The sequence below is a fragment of the Ambystoma mexicanum genome, chromosome 1q (genome assembly GCF_040938575.1).
Source record: "Ambystoma mexicanum isolate Mex_15411 chromosome 1q, UKY_AmexF1_1, whole genome shotgun sequence".
Lineage (NCBI taxonomy): Eukaryota > Metazoa > Chordata > Amphibia > Caudata > Ambystomatidae > Ambystoma > Ambystoma mexicanum.
This window is the reverse complement of record NC_090922.1, coordinates 1215877216-1215896899: the sequence shown is the minus strand read 5'-3', so window position 1 is coordinate 1215896899 and position 19684 is coordinate 1215877216. Positions and strand designations below refer to the sequence as shown.

The following is a 19684-nucleotide window of genomic DNA, read 5'->3' as shown; positions in this document are numbered from 1 at the left end:
GTCTGGTTGGACCTCATCAGTAGGAAGGAGCTGTGCCACTCTAAGAATAGTGAGCAAGGGTTCCACGTCTGGATTCCCCTAGTAACTTAGGGTGAGACCCAAAGTTACTTAAATATGCAAATTACCAATGGGGTCCTGGGAGTCCCTCTGCCAGACATTAGTCCTGGTTACTTACCCAGAGTCTTTAGCTCACTATCTTTCACAGAGAAGAAATATCCCAAACATATCAGTCTTTGTCCTACCCTGGGGCAGTTCAGCACCGAAATGCTAGGCAATTCTCCTCTGAACAAGAGTACCAACAGCATCCCCAGACACGTGTTTCGGTCTGGTTGGACCTCATCAGTAGGGAGGAGCTGTGCCACTCTAAGAATAGTGAGCATGGGTTCCACGTCTGGATTCCCCTAGTAATTTAGGGTGAGACCCAAAGTTACTTAAATATGCAAATTACCAATGGGGGTCCTGGGAGTCCCTCTGCCAGATATTAGTCCTGGTTACGAGAGACTTACCCAGAGTCTTTGGCTCACTATCTTTCACAGAGAAGAAATGTCCCAAACATATCAGTGTTTGTCCTGCCCTGGGGCAGTCCAGCACCGAAATGCTAGGCAATTGTCCCCTGAACAAGAGTACCAACAGCATCCCCAGACACATGTTTCGGTCTGGTTGGACCTCATCAGTAGGGAGTAGCTGTGCTTCTCTAAGAATAGTGAGCAAGTGTCCACGTCTGGATTCCCCTAGTAATTTAGGGTGAGACCCAAAGTTACTTAAATATGCAAATTACAATGGGGGTCCTGGGAGTCCCCCTGCCAGATATTAGTCCTGGTTACGAGAGACTTACCCAGAGTCTTTAGCTCACTATCTTTCACAGAGAAGAAATATCCCAAACATATCAGTCTTTGTCCTGCCCTGGGGCAGTCCAGCACCGAAATGCTTGGCAATTCTCCTCTGAACAAGAGTACCAACAGTATCCTCAGACACGTGTTTCGGTCTGGTTGGACCTCATCAGTAGGGAGGAGCTGTGCCTCTCTAAGAATAGTGAGATATATGCTACAAATCATAAAAATAAGTATTACAACAATCTAGGTGTGGTACTTAAATCTTCTTATCCAATAAGGGAGCATGCTTGTTCTAATGACCCGTTCACCTGTATTTGATAATCATATATCCCTCCTGGGCAGACGAGGTTCACCTCCAGGAGCCCTTGTTCATAATCAGCAATGGTGTTCATACTTGGTGTAATATTTGAGTCATTACAATTTGCATTATCCTGAATACTGCTTTCTGTGGTATCCAGACTCGAGTCTACAGAGTCAGCCAAGTGTGGGTTCACTATACTTTCATGGTCAGGCGCTACTTACAAATTAGTGGGAGGAAGTGATGCCGGAACCTGAATACTAGGCTCCTTTGCTGATAAAGATGCACGTCTCAGGTTCAGACACCTATTTAGCAGGGAACTTTTATTGTCAATATTGGCCATAACGTTAGGTGAAATAGCAACTAATGTTCAGGTTGTCGATAGTATTGGGAAGATGTTAGTTTTCTGTTCTTCTTCCCGTGGCAATCTATCCACTATAACACTATTCAGTCTTTCCTTCATTAGATGACCTCGAGGGCTGCTGTTGGTGCACTTGGAGCCTGACCTCTGTAGTACAGAGGCCAATCCCTCCTTATATATGCTGCGTTCGTTCACCAGTACTTATATCAGCCATAGCGCGAATCGGTTCAGTCGGCTCCTTTACTCTGCAAGATATGGGAGATTTTACTCTCTCAGATCTGAGAGCTGACACGCAGGGACAAGATACCTTAGTACTAGATGGGATTAAACCCGTGAAATGTGCAGCTATCGACCAGAACAATGATACCTGTGTGCAATGTATGTTTTTGACAAAACAAATGCCCAGATTTGAAAAAGGAACGAGATGTGCCGAAACACGTGTTATCACATGGGCTTTTCCACCAGAGTGGAATCATATAATTAAAAAATCAGTTCAATCCTGAAACCAAATTGTGGCGCAGCTTTTTTGTGAGAGATAACCATACTGATCATGGCGGAGGTTGAGTCTTTGTTCCTTAGATTATCTCACATGCGCGACACACAACCGAGAGAAGTTAAAAGCAAATTGGTTGCTGGGCATAAGACGTTGATATCAATGAATCCCTTTGAATTGAACACAAATTTTAAAAAAAGGTTTCATGACTTGGCTACATTTAATCTTTGCTATCCCGTTTGAAAGTATGCAGCGCTCATGGAGGACCGGGAGATTAACTCCAGTGAGCCAGAGGGTTGCGCACTCATATCTCATATGTTCCAAGGCATAAGCGTTTTCTGTCATGAATACCTTATGCTTGGTCATTGGGTACCTTAAGTATATTTAAAAACAAATGTAATAGAGCTTCACGCTATATTCCACCCACTTTTGAGTGCTGTCATGATATAATATGATATGGCATTTATAACGCGCCTATATACAAGTGTATCAAGGATGCCCTATGTCGGAAGCAAGCACTTAGCCCATGAGCTGTCCACCGGGACATGAGTGCCACAGATATGGGAGGGGAGGAAATGTCTAGTGAGACACTTCCTCAGCGGGCAATCAAGTACACCGTAACCTCAGATGTGCACCACTGCGACAAAGCGGATAAGGGTTGGAGGATAATGCAGCCGAAAAGTGCACACAGTCAGACAGATTGATGTGGGGGAGGGGTGCGGCCAAAATCAGGGTCGGAAGGTCAGATGCCTCGATGTCAGCAGCAAGCCTATAAGTTTATAGGGTGTTTCAGGCATATAAAGGCTCTCCACCCAATGCCTGATCATTGAATGCCCCGTCTTCACACAATCTACACCTCATGGCTTGCTGCCCGCAGCTCACACATGCACAGCCCTACAGCCCTGACTATACCTAATATTTAGGGTTGAAAGCACCTCAATCCAAAAACACTCTCACAGCAGTTACTCCTTCTTCCATAAGGTCGCACCCCGATTGGGCCATGAGAGGTCCAACCGCAGAATCAGATTTAGCGACCACCAGGCATACATTGCTTACCTACAGAGGCGTCACTAGGAGGAGCTGGTGGGAGTTATAGCCCTGGGTCTTTTGGTTGTAGCCCTGTGTAGCAGCTCAGGGACTACAGCCTAAAGACTAGCTAGGCCTGAGTCTCGACAGTCCCGACGACAGCATAGTCCCGGATCTTTTACAAACCTAGCATCACCCTTGCGTACCAACTGTCCTACTATATTTAACATATATATTGCAACTACAAGGACCAGAATTCCCTGCACTGATGGGCGATGAAATAATCATCAATACCTGGGACTATCTTCCTGATGAGAGCATGAGGCTTGAACGAGCTAGAAGGAGATCACCACCTGCGTTGCCAGGGACCGTGAGAGCTGGACTGTGCCCATCATCTTGTGTTGCAATGTTTGCAGTTATGTATAACTGGATTAGGTAAATAGTGTAACCACATGATTTACATGCTATCTTAGTATAATAAGGGACCCCTGATTCCTGTTTATACTTGTGGAAGAGTCAATTGCCCCACTGCAATGAACTTAGCATTAGCTCAAACTTTGTCCTGCTGAAAAATGCATTTGAAGTATTTTTTTCTGTGTTTTTTTTAACAAGGACAGTATTTGCCCTAATACTATACAAAACTACACTTACAACTGTGTCAAGTTTCTGTAATACATGTGTGCATGGCACTGTTTTCTTATCACATTATTAAATGGATTGTTTAATGTACACATTCACACTCTTATTTTCTCAGTTTAATGCAGCGAGTTGACTGAGCCTTTTTTTTTAAATGTAATTCTTGTTTTCACTCCATGTTCTTTCTGTGGATAGTGTGTATGTGTGTGCGTGTATAGTCTTGAGATCAGTTTGGGTTATACATGCCTAAGCCTGTTCACCATAGACACGGGAGAGCCTGCCCTTACCCGGGTACATCATTCAGCAAATGGGCATTCAATGAATGCTGACAGTGCCGTTCAAGTGATTGACCTTGGACTATCAAAGCAACAGCATGTCATTGTATTTTATAAAGACTTTAAATAAAGCTCAGACTGTTCATTATTTGGAAGAAATGTTGAGCTGCTGCGAGTCTCCTGATGTACCTGCTCTCTCTGAATCTCTAGGAAAGCCTCTGCCGCCCTCACGCATTAATGCGGAAATAGCAGCTGAGAGCCGACTCCTAAACGTCAGCTGGAGAAGGCCCACACTTCCGGTGGATGACCTTCGCTTTCAGATTCAATATTCTGTGGATGCAAATGAAGGCGTTTGGCAGGTACAGTGGATTCATGTCAACTCATTCATACATGTTCTGGGAGTCGCTTTACACGGTTCTGTGTGATTTGGCAGAAAAGATTACTGGTTGATTTTGCCTCAAATATATGATATGATAGTTTATTTATATAGCGCCTATACACAATGTGTTTCAAAGCACTTCAAGGCAAGGGTGGGAACAAGGGAATATACAATGACATTCTTACAGGCCATGAACAGTAAGGATGTGAAATTAACTATTGTACTCGGCCTGAGGACATTTCAGATAGTGCAAGAGCTAAGACATAGGGGGTCATTCCGAGTATGGAGGTAACCATGCCGCTGTTAGCGGCATGGCTACTCCCATACCGGGTACCGGGTCCTGGTTCCTTGAATGAGGAATTACAGGGCCATTCTGACTTTGGAGGGCCCGGTAATTCCTCATTCAAGGAACCCGGACCCGATGCATCCCCATTCCCATTCGAGCCCCCATAGGGCTCAATGGGAATGGGCAGGGTGCTAACAATGGGCACGTTAACAACAGGCCCGTTGTTAGCACCCTGGTCTGCTTGTGGGACCCGCTAAGGATGCCTGATTTTACCAGGCGTCCTTAGCGGGTCCCGCAAGCAGAACTCGTAATGTGGCTGTAAGGGGTTGACGGCTCTAGCACCTTTACCGGAGCCGTTAACCCCTTAACGCCAGGGTCAGAATGACCCCCATAGATAAGGAAGGGAGGGGAGAGTGGGAAGGAAATGGAAACAGACAGGCGACTACCTTACTAGGGCTGACGACATTTCTGGTATAGCCAGAGAAAAACAAAAGGTGAGGGAGAGGGGTGCATAAAGGGAGGGGAGGAACAAAACAAGCAACTATCGTACTAGGCCTGACGACATTTCAGATAGTGCTGGGAAGGGGGGGGGGGAGTAAGGCGAGAGGGGAGGAGACAGAGAAGTTGCTATCATACTAGGTCCAGGGACAATTCTGATGGAGTAAGTGCATAGAAGAAGTAAGGGGAGGAGGGGAGGAGGGGAAGAGATAGGAAAAGGGAGAAAGGGAGAGGAGGAGAGAACAGAGAGTAAGCAGTCAAAAGGAGTCGAGCAGCAAGAGGGGATGGTGAATACATGGGAGCGGAGACGCCCTACCTCACCCCCCCCTTACAACCCCTACATAAATTATTACCGTAAACCCACGAAATCTGATTGCAAAATTAAATGAATTCTACTTCGATGGAATCTGCTGTGGCCAAAATTCCCATTACCATTTTACAAACAACATAATAACGGGTATCATAGGTTTCCACCATCCTCAGAAATTTGTAATGGCATATCTAAAGGCAAATGATGGTATTTTGAAAGTGGAGTGGTAAAATGTCAGTAAATGTGCTCCAGGTCTCTGCATCATTGGTTATTATAATTTAGAAACGTAAAACATAGGGCATGGTGATTGTATGTAGATGGTGTACAATGTTTGAACCTTTGCTAAAACGACTGTTTCTGTATCTATATAAACAGCACATTTTCTGTGGTCCTGAGTATCATTGTTGGATTTTCCTCATTGGTCATCACATTCATTATAGAGACTGTGGTATGTAGCCCAAGGGATACCTCATCTAGTGGCTGGCTTCTCCTTGGGTACCCAGACACCCTTAAAGTCATCCGTGATTACTTGAATAGTAACCACTTGTATGGTTAGTTCCATTGTTTTAAGGCAAGTTAACAAAACTCATGCAGTTACTCCTCTTATCATCTACCCTGTAGATCAATGTAGCCAACAAAATCAAAAAATAGGTTTGGAGGATGAGCTCTTGCCATCCCAGGCACTAGCATGTGGCACAATCTCTGTATTGGCCTTAAAATGAAGAGTCTCCCTTGAAATTTCAGAGACACTGAAATACTTAGTCTTTGCAGAAATCCTTTAACATGGATGATCCCTTGCACCGCCCCCACCCAATACCATTTAATTCTGATTTCATACCTTGGTCACTATGAATGTTTTTACTTGTTTAAATTTGCTCCTAAAATGTTAAAAGTGCACCAATTGCAGTAAAATTACTCGAGGACCTGTATCAAAGTTACGTACTTTGTATATCACATGCTACCTTAGCATGATTGATCTGTATGTTTCAAGGCTGTGAATGCTCTCTACCGCCACTGGATCCTTCTCCCTTGCCCTCACTACACTTGGGGGCCTTAAAATGATTGTATCCACTTTTATATTCCACCTTGTATGCAAACGATTATTATTGATCTGTGTTGAAATGTAGTCCTTGAGATGAGGTATCTTATTAATGAAAATGTTTTTATTTGGTGTTTTATCCAAACCAGTTATTAAATATTGTGTAAAGGTTCGACAATGTCCAACCATCAGCACTTAAATAAAAAATAAAAAACGAATGAGTGTATTGCTGCATTTGTGTTAATTGATGAATTATGGAAACTTAAATATTATTCATCATCATGCAGTCAGGCACTTTTGCAATTGTAGTTTATGTTCAATTTCAAGCTGTTTAAAATATCCAGGGATTATTGGTTCTCAATACAATTATCATCAAATAATGTACTGTCTTTCCTTGTGCCTACGTTTCCTCTTCTCAAGACATTCTGGGAAATATAGTTGTCACCAGAGGCAGGGACAAAATAATATTCAAGTCTTTTGGAACCGTTCCAGATTCTCTCCCATGCTCTGGATCAGTTTGACTCTCTTAAAAACATCAATGAGTTAAAATTTGAGAATTTCAATTGGTCCTAATGTGAGCTAGATTCCTCTCTTTCTAGATGAGACTGTCCTAACATAGTTTGTGACTTGGGAACAGACAGAGAATTTGAGCTTAGTCTGCAGTGTGAGATGAAAGAGTAGCGAGTAGTGCTTGGATATGATGTGATAGATGTCTACACCACTCGAGTACAAGGAAAGAAGAGAAAACGCCATGTACAATCACTTTGATATTGCCCTTGAAAGCGGATCATCTGGATGAGCCTGTATTGCAAATCCAACATACATCCAGCTCCGGCCACAGGGACAGGCAGTGTGAACGATGGGTACAGAAATAATACAACCCAGATTCTCATAACACTTACTGGGGATTATGACAAGGATATGGCCTTGGTAAATAGAATATACCTCATCATCTACGCATGGATGGCCACCCATGGACTATGCCTGAATGATGAGAAAACCGAGCTTCTCATTCTGGGAAATGTATCCAGACTTAATAAACTCGGCCACGCATATACCTCTTTTAACATTGATACCATCAAAGTGGCTAAGGAGGTAAAAACGCTAGGTTTCTACCTAGACTCTACCCTCACATTTGCTGAACAGGTCAATGCTATGGCCTCAACCTCTGCTTACACATGCAAATTGATCCGAGCCGGCAAACCTTTTCTCTCTAAGGGTAGATGTACTACTTTAGCCCGTGCACTAATCCTGTCCAAATTGGACTATTGCAACTCCCTCTACTTAGGCGCCAACAAGCACACTCTGAACAGGATCCAAATCCTTCAGAATAATACACTGAGAGCGGCACAAGCCATCTCTAGGAGAGAGCACATTTCAGAGGTTAGAAGACAAAATAAATGGCTGTCTACCAGCGACAACATTTTTCTCAAAACGGCTTTGCTAACCGATACATGCCTGACCAATGCCGCACCCTTTTACCTGATGGAAAGAATCCATAGAAAAATGTCCGACCGCCCCTTCAGAACTGTGAATGCGAACTGCCTTGTCGTGCCTAGGTTTTCACTGACCAAAGCCAGTGGAATGCCGGTGGAAGCAGTTTCCCGGTCAAAGCAGTGCAACTCTGGATCTCTCTCCCCCCCTCACTGAGGACTTATCAAACCTTTCTGAACTTTAGACACAGCACCATTAAATGGCTTAGAGAAAAAGACAATTAATCTAATGGTTTGACCTCCGTCCTTACGAATCTTATCACTTACCAATCTGATCCAAGTGTACATAAATATTGTATTGTATATTCAGATTGATTTTAAACCTTTTTTAAATCTTTGTAAGTATATACCTGTATCATATGTGTACCATATTTTGTTTGTAACTACCCTGTGCATTATTTTATTGTATTTCTCCTGTAATGTCCTTGTACATATCCTCTGCAATCTATGTAACTACAAGCCTAAAATATTCATGTTTCCTTACGTTCCTCTGCGCCCTGATACCCTTGGGTCTGGCGCGCATTGCAAATAAATAAACAAACAAACAAACAAACAAACAATATAAACACATGTTGAGATTTGCTTGCAGACAAGAATTGGGAGTTGATCAGTATTGAATGCATGCTCTGTACATACAATGTATACATTATTTTGCTTACCCGTTTAAATAAAAGATATGTGTGTTTGTACTACTGCTTAAGAGTAGGGACTTCACATTTGAGTACATGAAGCCATGATATCATCCATGCAGAACACTGCTAGTTACATTCTATAATGCATTATTCTTAGCTTAGTTGGTGACTCTTATGATGCTTAATTTCCCCACTGGATACGAACATGCACAGGGAGCCTTCCACTAGCATTCACAATCTACCTTTGGAAATGCTTGCTGTGGTCCCACCTATATCACTAAATCTGTTCGTGGGAGACATGATGTTAGGGAGGAAGGTGTGCATACTCCAAGCACGCACAGTACGTACCAGAAATTGGTCTGTCTGTGTGAAAAAGTGTTTTCTGTTCCTAGATGTGGAAATCTCTTGCTTTTGTCCAGTGAGTGCCTTTTCCACGCATGGATCAGGATTAACAAGGTCCTTGTTCAAAGTAAAACAAAAAACAAGTAACAATTTGTTTTTGCCCACTACCATACAACATTACTTGGGAGGTAGATCACCTCACTTACCATGGCCAACCTTTGTGAGTCACAGATAGATCTCTGTGTATTATAATAGTGCCTTCAGCTGGGTATCTATATGAGAGTGGAGTCCACCTGGAGGCCTTAGCAGTGTGTAACACGTCTGTCTGCTCTAGCTTTAGGATATGGCTGCTGGTAGGCTGGTACCTCCTCCTAGTAATGACTGCTGCAATTGGCCTGCAGCTAGATATGTCCTCGTGGGTAACACATTGAGATCTTTTTCACTATACCATTCTGTATAGGCGTTCTGAATAGCTTTCTCACAAGCATAAAAGGCTGAAGCTGTCCACTCCCTTATTTTGAAGAATAGTATAATCGTCCTCACTCCAAATAGTTACACAAATGTATTATGCAAAGACAACGGCACACAAAAACCGAAGTCGGAACAAATTGGTCTTTCAAAAGAAATTCAAAAGTAATTTCTCAAAAAGGTGTGCAATTAAAGGAAGATGATTCTGACTTCTTTCTCGTATAGACTTTAATCTATATCTGTTTAACCAAGATCAAAAGGTAGTCTAAAAGGAAGCTTTTAGAAGCATAATGGGGTCAGATCCAAACGACCAGGATTCTCTCATACAACTCAATTCCCAGCGTGGCAGCTTAATCAGCAGTCCAGCGGTAGACCCTGCTCTACTCAAAGCAAGCATTCCCTAGCGTAATACATTTGGGACAACACTGTCCCTATGACTGCAAGGAATGCAAAATGTGTTACACTTTCATGCGTCTGCTGTTTGCATTTTCATGGCCACCTTCACTGGACTAAAAGGGGCTCAGAATCCCCCTCCATTTGAGTGTATATGGGAAGATAGCTTTGAGTGCTGTAATAGATGTAAAGCTTACAGTTAACAAATAATAACGTGAAATCAATAACAGCCACTCCCTTTTCTTGAAAAGGATGATGTGAACCTTTTGCATTGAGCGCCTGATGTCTATGCTACACATTTCATCAAAAATGGAACAACATTATTAAGAGTGGATAGGAAGCGTGAACGTCCACTGCCTACATATGGCTAATTCGAACAAAAGGCAAACTATTGCTTGGAAAATCCAAGCAGATGACAAATATTTTGCTTATCAGAACCTCATCACTCATGTCTGGTATTTGTGGTTCTGGGGCATATCCTCTGCATTTGATATGGCCAACCTGTACAAACTCATAAATGGCTCCGAGAGACCTTAGGTATCTCGGAGCGGGCACTGGACTGGCTGACCTCATTCCTCAATGACCATCCGTCCCAGGTTACTCTGGCTCTTTCTCCTCCCCCACCTCTATCTCCACCTGCAGCATCACCCATTGCTCCATTCTTTCTCCCTGGCTTTTTAACACCTATCGTGCTTCGCTTGCACACCTCATTTCCATGCTCTACCCCAACTTCCAGTGTTATGCAGATGACACACAACGTCCCTATTATTTCATCCTTACTTCCTCTATCATTCCTGACTGCCTATCTGCCATCCAATCCTGGTGTACCTCCAACGATCTCTGCTTCAATGCCAGCAAGATTGAGATCCTTCCTATTGGGACTCCTGTTCCCCTTTTCTCCCCTCACTCTGGCCATCTTCTATTGGCTCTGCCCCTTTTCCTTCATCTGAAGCCAGAAACCTTGGAGTCATCTTCGAATCCTCTTTCTTTCCTCCCTCAGATCCAGGACCTTGTCAAGAAGGCCCACTTTCAACTGAACTTCCTCCAAGGAATTTTTCCTTTCCTCAATTTCCCACAGAAGCTCAATGTCTCAAGAGCTGTGGCTCTCTCGAGGCTAGACTACTGCATTTGCCTTGTCCTTAATCTAGACTCTTCGTCTCTACGACCCCTCCAGCTAACCCAGAATAGGGCTGCAGGACATATCCTTGGCCTCAAGCTCATGGGTTGTTTCTCTCTAGCCCTAAAATCTCTCCACTGGCTCCATGTTGCTGCAAGGATCTCTGCATCATCCACAAGGCTGTCTGGGGCCGGGGACCACGCTATCTATAAATGGCTCTCACAAAATAATCTCTCTCCAGATCTTTACGTTCCTCTGGCAACAACTCTCTGTGTGTCAAGCTCTTCGCTAAACAGCGAGCTGGTGGCCGACCTCTTTCCTCTGCAGGCATAGACTCCCAGTTCCTGTTCATCTTAAGTTGGATCTCTTCAAATTCCAGAAGCTCCTCAAGACCTTCCTTTTCACCTACTCCTTCCCTTCCTCCCTCCTCTGCTAAACCCCACAGTTGCTGAGATTGGTGACCAGGGCACTTATGTGTCTTGCTGGGTTCTGGCCTCCTACACCCAATCGCCTTCAGCCTCTGCCTGCTCCCAGCACTTGCCTTGGCACCCACTGGCCTATGCCACCACAGGCCTGGACTTACTTATTTCTTGGCAGCTGACAATTCTCACCAAGTCACTTAAGAGGTGCTTACTCCCTAGCACTTCCCTCTTTGGTACAACAAGCACTTACCCCCCACTTCCTCATCCCTTCTCTCTCTCTCAGCACTTGCGCATTCTGAATGGTCCCAAGGCCTAGTAGATCCGCCTCTATCTTTCTTTGTTATACTGCTTTCCTTTCCCATGTTCCCTCCCAGTTGCCCTGTGGGCGCTTTGAAACACAATTTACCCGATTAAGTGCTTTACAAATGCAAAATAAATAAATACATTGCACACTGTTACACCAATCTGCACCAAATGTTGCATAGTTACCTGTTTAGACCCGCCGGACATTACTAGCTACATTACATTTGCACACCCCACCCCACCTTTTCCTGTATTTCGAGAAAAGTCACCAATTGTTTGTGGCTTTGTGGCTTCACAAAGTGTTGTTCCTTATACAGTTATGCACTGTTTCACCAATCTGCACCAAATGTTTCATAGTTACCTGTTAGGACACTCCAGACATTGCTGGCTACATGACATTTGGACACCCCACCCTGTTCCCTGGATTTTAGCACACGTCAATATTTGTTTGTGGTTTTGTGGCTTGGCGACAAAGCATTGTTCCTTATACAATTACCCACTGTTTCACCAATCTGCACCACATTTTGCATAGTTACCTATTAGGATACTCCGGACACAACTAGCTACATGACATTTGGACACCTCACCCTTTTCCCTGTACTTCAGCACCTTCACACATGAGACAGTTGCCTGAAATCGACAAAACATTAATGTGGTCATAGAAGGACCAGTCCCGAAACGAAGGAACAAAACTCGAGGTCCTAGAACTAGAATCGGATTCAGGATATGCTTCCTAGCAGACTTACTGAGTATAACTCAATCGATGTGGTGGTGGATGCCGATGAATCCGTTAACTATTCAACAGAATTCCTCAACTCACTCTACCCCCCGGGAATGCCACCACGTCACCCGACTGAAAGTTTAATTACCCATCATGCTGCTTCGCAATCTCGACCCACCAAGGCTGTGTAATGGCACAAGGCTGTGGATTAAAAAATGTCTGCCCAGAGTAATTGAAGCAACAGTGTTCACTGGGTAGGGAAATAAAAATGTTGTTATAAAAAGGCCTTACAATGAACATGCACTTTATTAATATTGAACTGTATATCCATAGTTGTTGGCACCGTTGGCATTGTGTCACCCATGACCCTGCTCAGAAATCTCCATGTTGTTCTCATACAGTTTCAGAACGACTTTTTTAAGAAGAACAATACATTGTGTTGTGTAGTCTTAATGAGAAAACATTTTTAAAATGAGAAATAATTGAACAATGTAGGGAATCTTTCTTTTCAGCTTTCTTATGGAACTTTTCTCAAAAGCGTACAGCTACTTTAAGGTATTTCTAACAAATAGTTCCTATAAGAAAATAAAATGGCAGGCAACACCTGGTTATCAGCTAACAACCTATAAAGATGAGTAGACTGAAGGGTGGGTCAGGTTAGAGTGATCATCTGCCAGTAGATGTAGGGTCCTGTGTATGCTTGTTTTGAAAGACAAAAATAAACCTGTCTTTGTTTTGTTGTCAACCGAATTTGATGCATGAGCCCTGTTTCTCTGACATTATCAATCCAACATACTCAATTGACTGCCATCACAATCGGTCTGTAACTTACGCATTCTATTGTGTAACTACTAGGAGTGAAACAAGTGAAACGCAGCAACACTAAGACAACTTGTGCATGCTGCATCAGGTATTGCATACCAGGTGTTACTCTTTCGTGAACCCATTATCAGAATCATTATCCTAGTCATCTCCCCTTTAGGCCCCAGCTGTCTACCTCCATAAACAATTGGGAATCACAAAATCTCAGTACTTTTTTAAATAGCCCGGGACAAGTTTATAATTAATGCCAACAAGGGAAAAATCATAAAACTGCACCCAGCAAGTCCCAGCCAGGAGCAAGTTAAATTCTGTCCCTGCATATTGACTAGGCACTAGACACACTAGGTCAAGTAGGAAGAAGCTTTGAATGATATGATAATATATTATATGATAGTTTATTTATATAGCGCCTATACACAATGTGTTTCAAAGTGCTTCAAGGCAAGGGAGCGAACAAGGGAAAATACGATGACATTCTTACAGGCCATGAACAGTAAGGGTGTGAAATTAACTATCGTACTCGGTCTGACGACATTTCAGATAGTGCAAGAGCTAAGACATAGATAAGGAAGGGAGGGGGAGAGTGGGAAGGAAATGGAAACAGACAGGCAACTACCGTACTAGGCCTGGCGACATTTCTGGTAGAGCTGGAGAAAACAAAAGGTGAGGGAGAGGGGTGCAGAAAGGGAGGGGAGGAACAAAACAAGCAACTATCATACTAGGCCTAACGGCATTTCAGATAGTGCGGGTGAGGGGGGGGAGGTAAAAAACAGTAATGGGAGGTGGAGGAAACAGACATGGTTGCTATCATATTAGGTCCAGGGACAATTTTGATAGAGTAAGTGCATAGAAGAGAGTAAGGGGAGGAGATAGGAAAAGGGAGAAGGGAAAGGAGGAGACAACAGAGAGTAAGCAGTCAAAAAAAGTGGAGAAGCAAGAGTGGAGAGCGAATACAGTTGCATAATGTTGCAAGCCAGGATACAAGACGAAGATGGGAACAGCATGATTCAGGGCCACCATGAGTACAATATGCAAAGGAAGTCCAGCATGAGAGTTCAGAAAGGGTGACGCACTGTGAATGAATGAAGTCCATAAAGTCAAATCCAGCATTGGCCACAAGACGGTGATGGTGAAACCAGAATGTATTAGGACAGGCTCCTGCAGAAATAGGCTGGAGGAGGTTGAGGGGGAGCAGGGTAATGGTTCCCAGTTGGAGATTTCTACTGATAAGGGGCTGCATATTCGGCAAGCCTTCAGTGTACATTAGGGAAAATGTAAATTCTACTTTTAGGAATTTGCTGACATCACATAATGTTTAATGTGCCGGCCTGGATGCCCGGATTTGCAGTTCTTGCATGCCATCATCGGGGTTTGGCCAATGATTTTGGCTGTTCTATTATTTAAATACATCCTGAATAACATTTAGATTTATTTTTAAATGTATTTATATATTGATTTGTTCACGTATAAGGAAACAATTATCTGGTGGGTAGCTGTGCAAAGAAAATAATGCGGGGGCAATATTGTGAAAAAGCAAACAAATCTGCGATGGTTTAGAAGAAAAGAGATGTACTTTTCAATGCAGGTGATGTATAGGTGATAATTAATGTAAGTCCATCTAAGCATCACCCAGAAGCCTTGCGAGTATATTTGTGAGTATTTTTGCCTATTGTTCGAATATCTGGCTCCTCTCCTTCAGTTTACTACCACAGTCTCCTGTATATGCAGTCTCAACATTTTAATTCATAGGTATCTTACTTTACTCATTTACGAGTTGCAAGACACAGGCTAAACTCTGTCCAGTTCCCTCTATTTTGTATAGCGTGCCTAGCATGTCATGAAAGTATGTTTGGATCTGCATGAATGACCACATCATGAAACCAGCATGTTCATTACTGCATCCCGGGCACCTATGCAGTCTATTATCATCCATTCTGTGTAATCTTTCCAGAGTATAATTGACCCGGTGAACATTTTGAAAGTGTATCACGGATAGCCTAGGTCTCAGTGAAATATTCCCTGTCAAAACTCCAATCTTTTCTCATTCCTCATCATCAATGGGTAATTCAACTCTGATCAACATGCACGCCACAGCATGTTCTGATTATTTTACACTACATTATAGCAATTTGAATAATGTTGAGATTAGGTGATGGTTTGGGATTGAGGTCAACACTGTGTGGGCAAGCAAGTGAACATGCCACATGAAGCGAAGGGCAAATCCAGCCGCCTGGAATTGCATTTGCATTTGCAATCTCCTGGTATTTTTAAATTACTTTCAGTGCAGACATGTCATGTATATCCGACCTATCGAATGTAATAAATGTAGCCTAAACTAAAATGTTTTCCAGTTAGTAATCCACGGATAACTCCAAACATTTTGAGTGTCCAGGGCCAATAAGAATTTCACTTGGCGTGACTCATGAACAGAGAGAGCATGTGTCCGCCCTCATCTTCATTTTGCTGCTTTAACCTGAAATCCCGCGCAAAGGAAAGGTCCTTGATGTGCACAAGTGAAAGTGTTTGATGTAATGGCCAAGTAAAGGCCTGGAGAACAAAGCAAGAGTGGGCAGTCGGTTGACCAGCTTGCCGTGCAAATGGTAGAGGGGGGTTACTACGGTACTGCAGGTTACATTTGGGATGAGGAATTGAGTGGCCACCGAAACAGCTGCCAGTAACCATAAAACATGTGTGCTGCTATAAGCACAGTATTGGTACGGTCCTTTCATCTGTAATGCGAGAGATTATATAATATGATAAGTTATTTATAACATGCTCTACACCCAGAGGTTTCTAAGTGTGCACCCGGGGATCGAACCTGTGGTGCTCCATGTCGTCTTGCTTCCAGTGCAGTGCCCCTGAGCTATCCTCCCAAGACGAGGATAGCACAGGGTCAATGATAGGCAGTGCCTCATTGTGACAAATTAACATTCATTCAAGTGAACCAGCACTACATTCAGCAACGCTATGGCAAGAAACTGGGCTTTACACAATGCACTAGCTCTGATGATGAAGGCTTGTTGGCTGCTCCAACTCACACACCAAAATGTGGATCAGGGTTATTAAGTGAGGTGTGTGTTTGTGAATCAGATAGCTCCAATGATTGTCTGCTAGTGTGTGTGAAGTGTGATCATGATGTGTGTGAAGTGTGATCATGATGTGTGTGAAGTGTGATCATGATATCATAATGAGATGCCACTACTCTTCTGTTCTTGCTACTGACTTCCTGGACTTGTTACTGCTTTTTAAAAACAGTAATTTAGGGGTGAGGATCCTTTCAAAAGAGTCTAGAGACACTACCTTAGAACTGTATACGTGCATATTTGGAGTCTTACTGCTATATGAGAGCCGCCTGAAAGAGTATTTTAGTGTTCTCCTCTTACTACCTGTCGGCTGCCCAAATGAGACGTTTTGGGGTTCTCGCTATTACCTGTGAGCCGACTAAATGAAACATTTTTGGCTTGTACCCGCTTCTTGAGCGCTGCCTACATGAGCATTTTGTGGCTTATTCCCACTATCTGAGAACTGCCTACATGATAATTTTTTGGATTCTCCAGACGCTGCATAAGATTAAACAGACGCAATGTTATTCTCAGTGCCTCCCGGACGATGTTAGGTGAAGGGTTGGGTTTAAAGAGGGGACAGCCACAGATCAAAAGGATGACAAATTATGTTTACAGGGAGATTTCAGAAAGCATTTGAGGAGTGATTCTTGGGGAGAAAAGGTTAGAGTGAAAAGAAAGCACTGGGCAAGTGTGGGCGCCCCTTTCATGCGTAAGAGCTTGAGGGCCAATTTGAAAGCAATGAAGGTGGTGGTGTTTTTATGTCAGGCGTAGAGATGGAGTTTCAATGGATGTAAGGGGCAAGGAAGCAGAGGAAGTGAAAGTGAGAAAATGGACAGGGTAGCAAAAGAATGCAAGTATTGGGAAGTATTGATGGGATGCATGATAACAGAGTGTGAGAAGCAGAATGAGTAGAGATTCTAGCAGCCAGGTTGATGAGTTTTAGGCAATGTAAAAGTATGGAACATTTGCCAGTTGCCCCCTCTCCCACTGCTCAATTTAGTGGGTCATGCTATGGTGGTGGCAGCACAGGTGAGCCTCCAGAGCATCTTGGATAGCAGAGTCTTCCCGCTCCCCCATTGACCAGCCCATAATGATGTGTACCTTCATATCATCACATATGATCATGCTAGCAGCTCACGTGTTGCATAGCTAACCTTTTCCCTCACAGGGAGGCGAGGAGCAAACTAAGTCAGCAAAGGCAGGACAGCTGTAGTAACGGTGTGGTTGCGCTTGTTTCAAATGCTGCCATGCCCTATGTTATGGGAGGGAATGACTCTCTTCGGAAGTGCTGACAGATACTTCTGCATGACTGGGAGGGATTACCATGGCACGTTACTTTACTGCATCATTTTACGCCACAACTGAACATGTTTGCACATTGCAGTTGTGCCCAATGTGTAATTATCTCTCATCAGACCCTGCCACACTGACTTTGCCCACAACTGCTCATGGCTCTGCCTGTACCTTCTACTCAGAAGAGTAAAATACTGCCACACACAGATGGGGCCCAGACTTGAAATCATTGGGGCAGTGCCATTTCATTCATTCACTCCTATGGCAATCCACGGAGGATAGCATAGGGGCAACATGCTGGTCTTGGAAACCAGACCATGCAGTGCAACAGAGGTTTAAATCCCAGATGCACGCTTAGAAACTGAACCCAGGCACAATATAAAAAACCTAAAAATAAAATAACAAAAAATCCTTGGCCTTTTAACATGACAGGAGCTACCATTATTTGCTCTGTCAACTTCCTCCTTCCTCCTTCTCCCCTTCCTCTGGCTGCCATGTCTCCTCCTCATTCTGTCAGACTTTCTTCTCCATTGATATTTTCTAAATAGGTACAGAAACACCTTGTGTGAAAAAATTCCTTACAGGAAATCCCAATACTCGGATCTATTTAACAGATCAAATATTACTGTATATTGAGAAGTGTTTCATGTGATTATTTTACAGAGCATCGACATACTACGTGCAGAATCAGCACACATAGATGTTCCAGATGTTTGCGCTTCATACGCTGTCCGTGCCCGCTGTAGGAAGCTCAAAGGATCTGGGTACTGGAGTGATTGGAGCAGCCCGGTCTACTCCTTAGTAAAGGATATACAAGGTATGTGTGTTTCTCTATGTAACCTGTTCCTAACATACGTCAAGCAATAGGACAGTGTTTGAATGCAATGTTGCTTTTGTTGCAGTGCCATTGAAAGGTCCTGTTTTTTGGAGAATAATTAAGGAAGATCCAATAAGCAAGCAGACAAATATTACTTTGCTATGGCAGGTACCCATATATGCATGGTTTTACTTGTTTTGAACATGTTGTAATAATTAGTATTCCACAAATAATCCTTTCAAGACATTAAGAGTGCTTGTTTCCGATTGGGCACATGCATATCAATAGTACATGTTAGATTAAAAAAGAACAATGATTGTGGCCCTTCTAGATAACTAGTGATTGGATAGTGTGTCCTGCTACCTTGTTTCAAAGCCCTCCCCAGCGGCAATGGTGTCTGTCAAGAGCGTGCAGGATTACAGAATTGACAGTAGGGTATGGAAGTATTAATTGATGACTTGAGCTCCTACGCATCTTCTGCCTCGGGTCCATTTGATATAATAACTCACAGTAAGGGCTCCCTGGAGATCTACCATTGCCGTATTATTAAAGCAGTTCAAGTAGGAAACCATTTTACTGACAGATGGTTGCATGGAAATGAACCAGAGAAATATGTGTGAACTGTGCGCAATTTTAAGCGATCGCAGCAGCTGCAGTTAATAGAGGAATGTCCACACACGGACTTCACAATTCAATGCTACATATTTAGTTAGGAGTTCATTTCTCGGAAAGATATTTCATACAGGACAATGAGCTGGAACCATGCACACAATTATTTGACATTACATCGAAATCTCAATTTGGTATACATATTTCAAACTGGCAATGACAATTAATGTAATCTGTGTGTATCAATCCCAGTTTACAATGTGAGCGGGTCAATTAGTTGCACACTGCATACGATTTTTATGTTGCTTAAAGACAGACTGGAGGACAGCATAGCAGCACATCATGGATAGCTTATGCATGTACAGACTATGACTATTTTTAGAGACACATTTTATTTAGGCCTTAATCTGACCCAGCCTGATGAATACAGTATAACCAGTAAACCATGTCAGTTAAGGTATGAGGAGCAAGTACTCTGTCTACTTCTGAACTAAGGGGGTCCATGGCATGTGATGGAGAGGAATGGGAGAGCCTGAAAAGAAACATAATTCTAAACTGATTTATTTCTATATTTATTTATCTCGGAGCGTTATAAATTCCCCTTGCCCCTCTTCCCCTTCTTTCCCTCTTTCTTCTACCCTTCTCTTTGTTCTTCTTTAACTTCCTCTTCTATTCTAACTCTCCCTTCTTCCTACTATTCACTTTACTCACTACTCTCTCTCCCCCTTCTTTCTCCACCTCCCTCCTCTCCTC

At 43.1% G+C, this 19684-nt stretch overlaps 1 protein-coding gene across 1 annotated transcript in view; it reads left to right on the top strand.

Annotated features, from left to right (window-relative positions):
* Positions 1-19684, top strand: part of LEPR (leptin receptor) — a 1083230-nt gene that overhangs the window by 831156 nt on the left and 232390 nt on the right. Inside the window, exons 12-14 of the mRNA XM_069641975.1 lie at positions 4133-4281; positions 18169-18322; positions 18408-18490. Of these exons, the coding sequence (XP_069498076.1) occupies positions 4133-4281; positions 18169-18322; positions 18408-18490 (386 nt within the window). The remainder of the gene's footprint in view (positions 1-4132; positions 4282-18168; positions 18323-18407; positions 18491-19684) is intronic.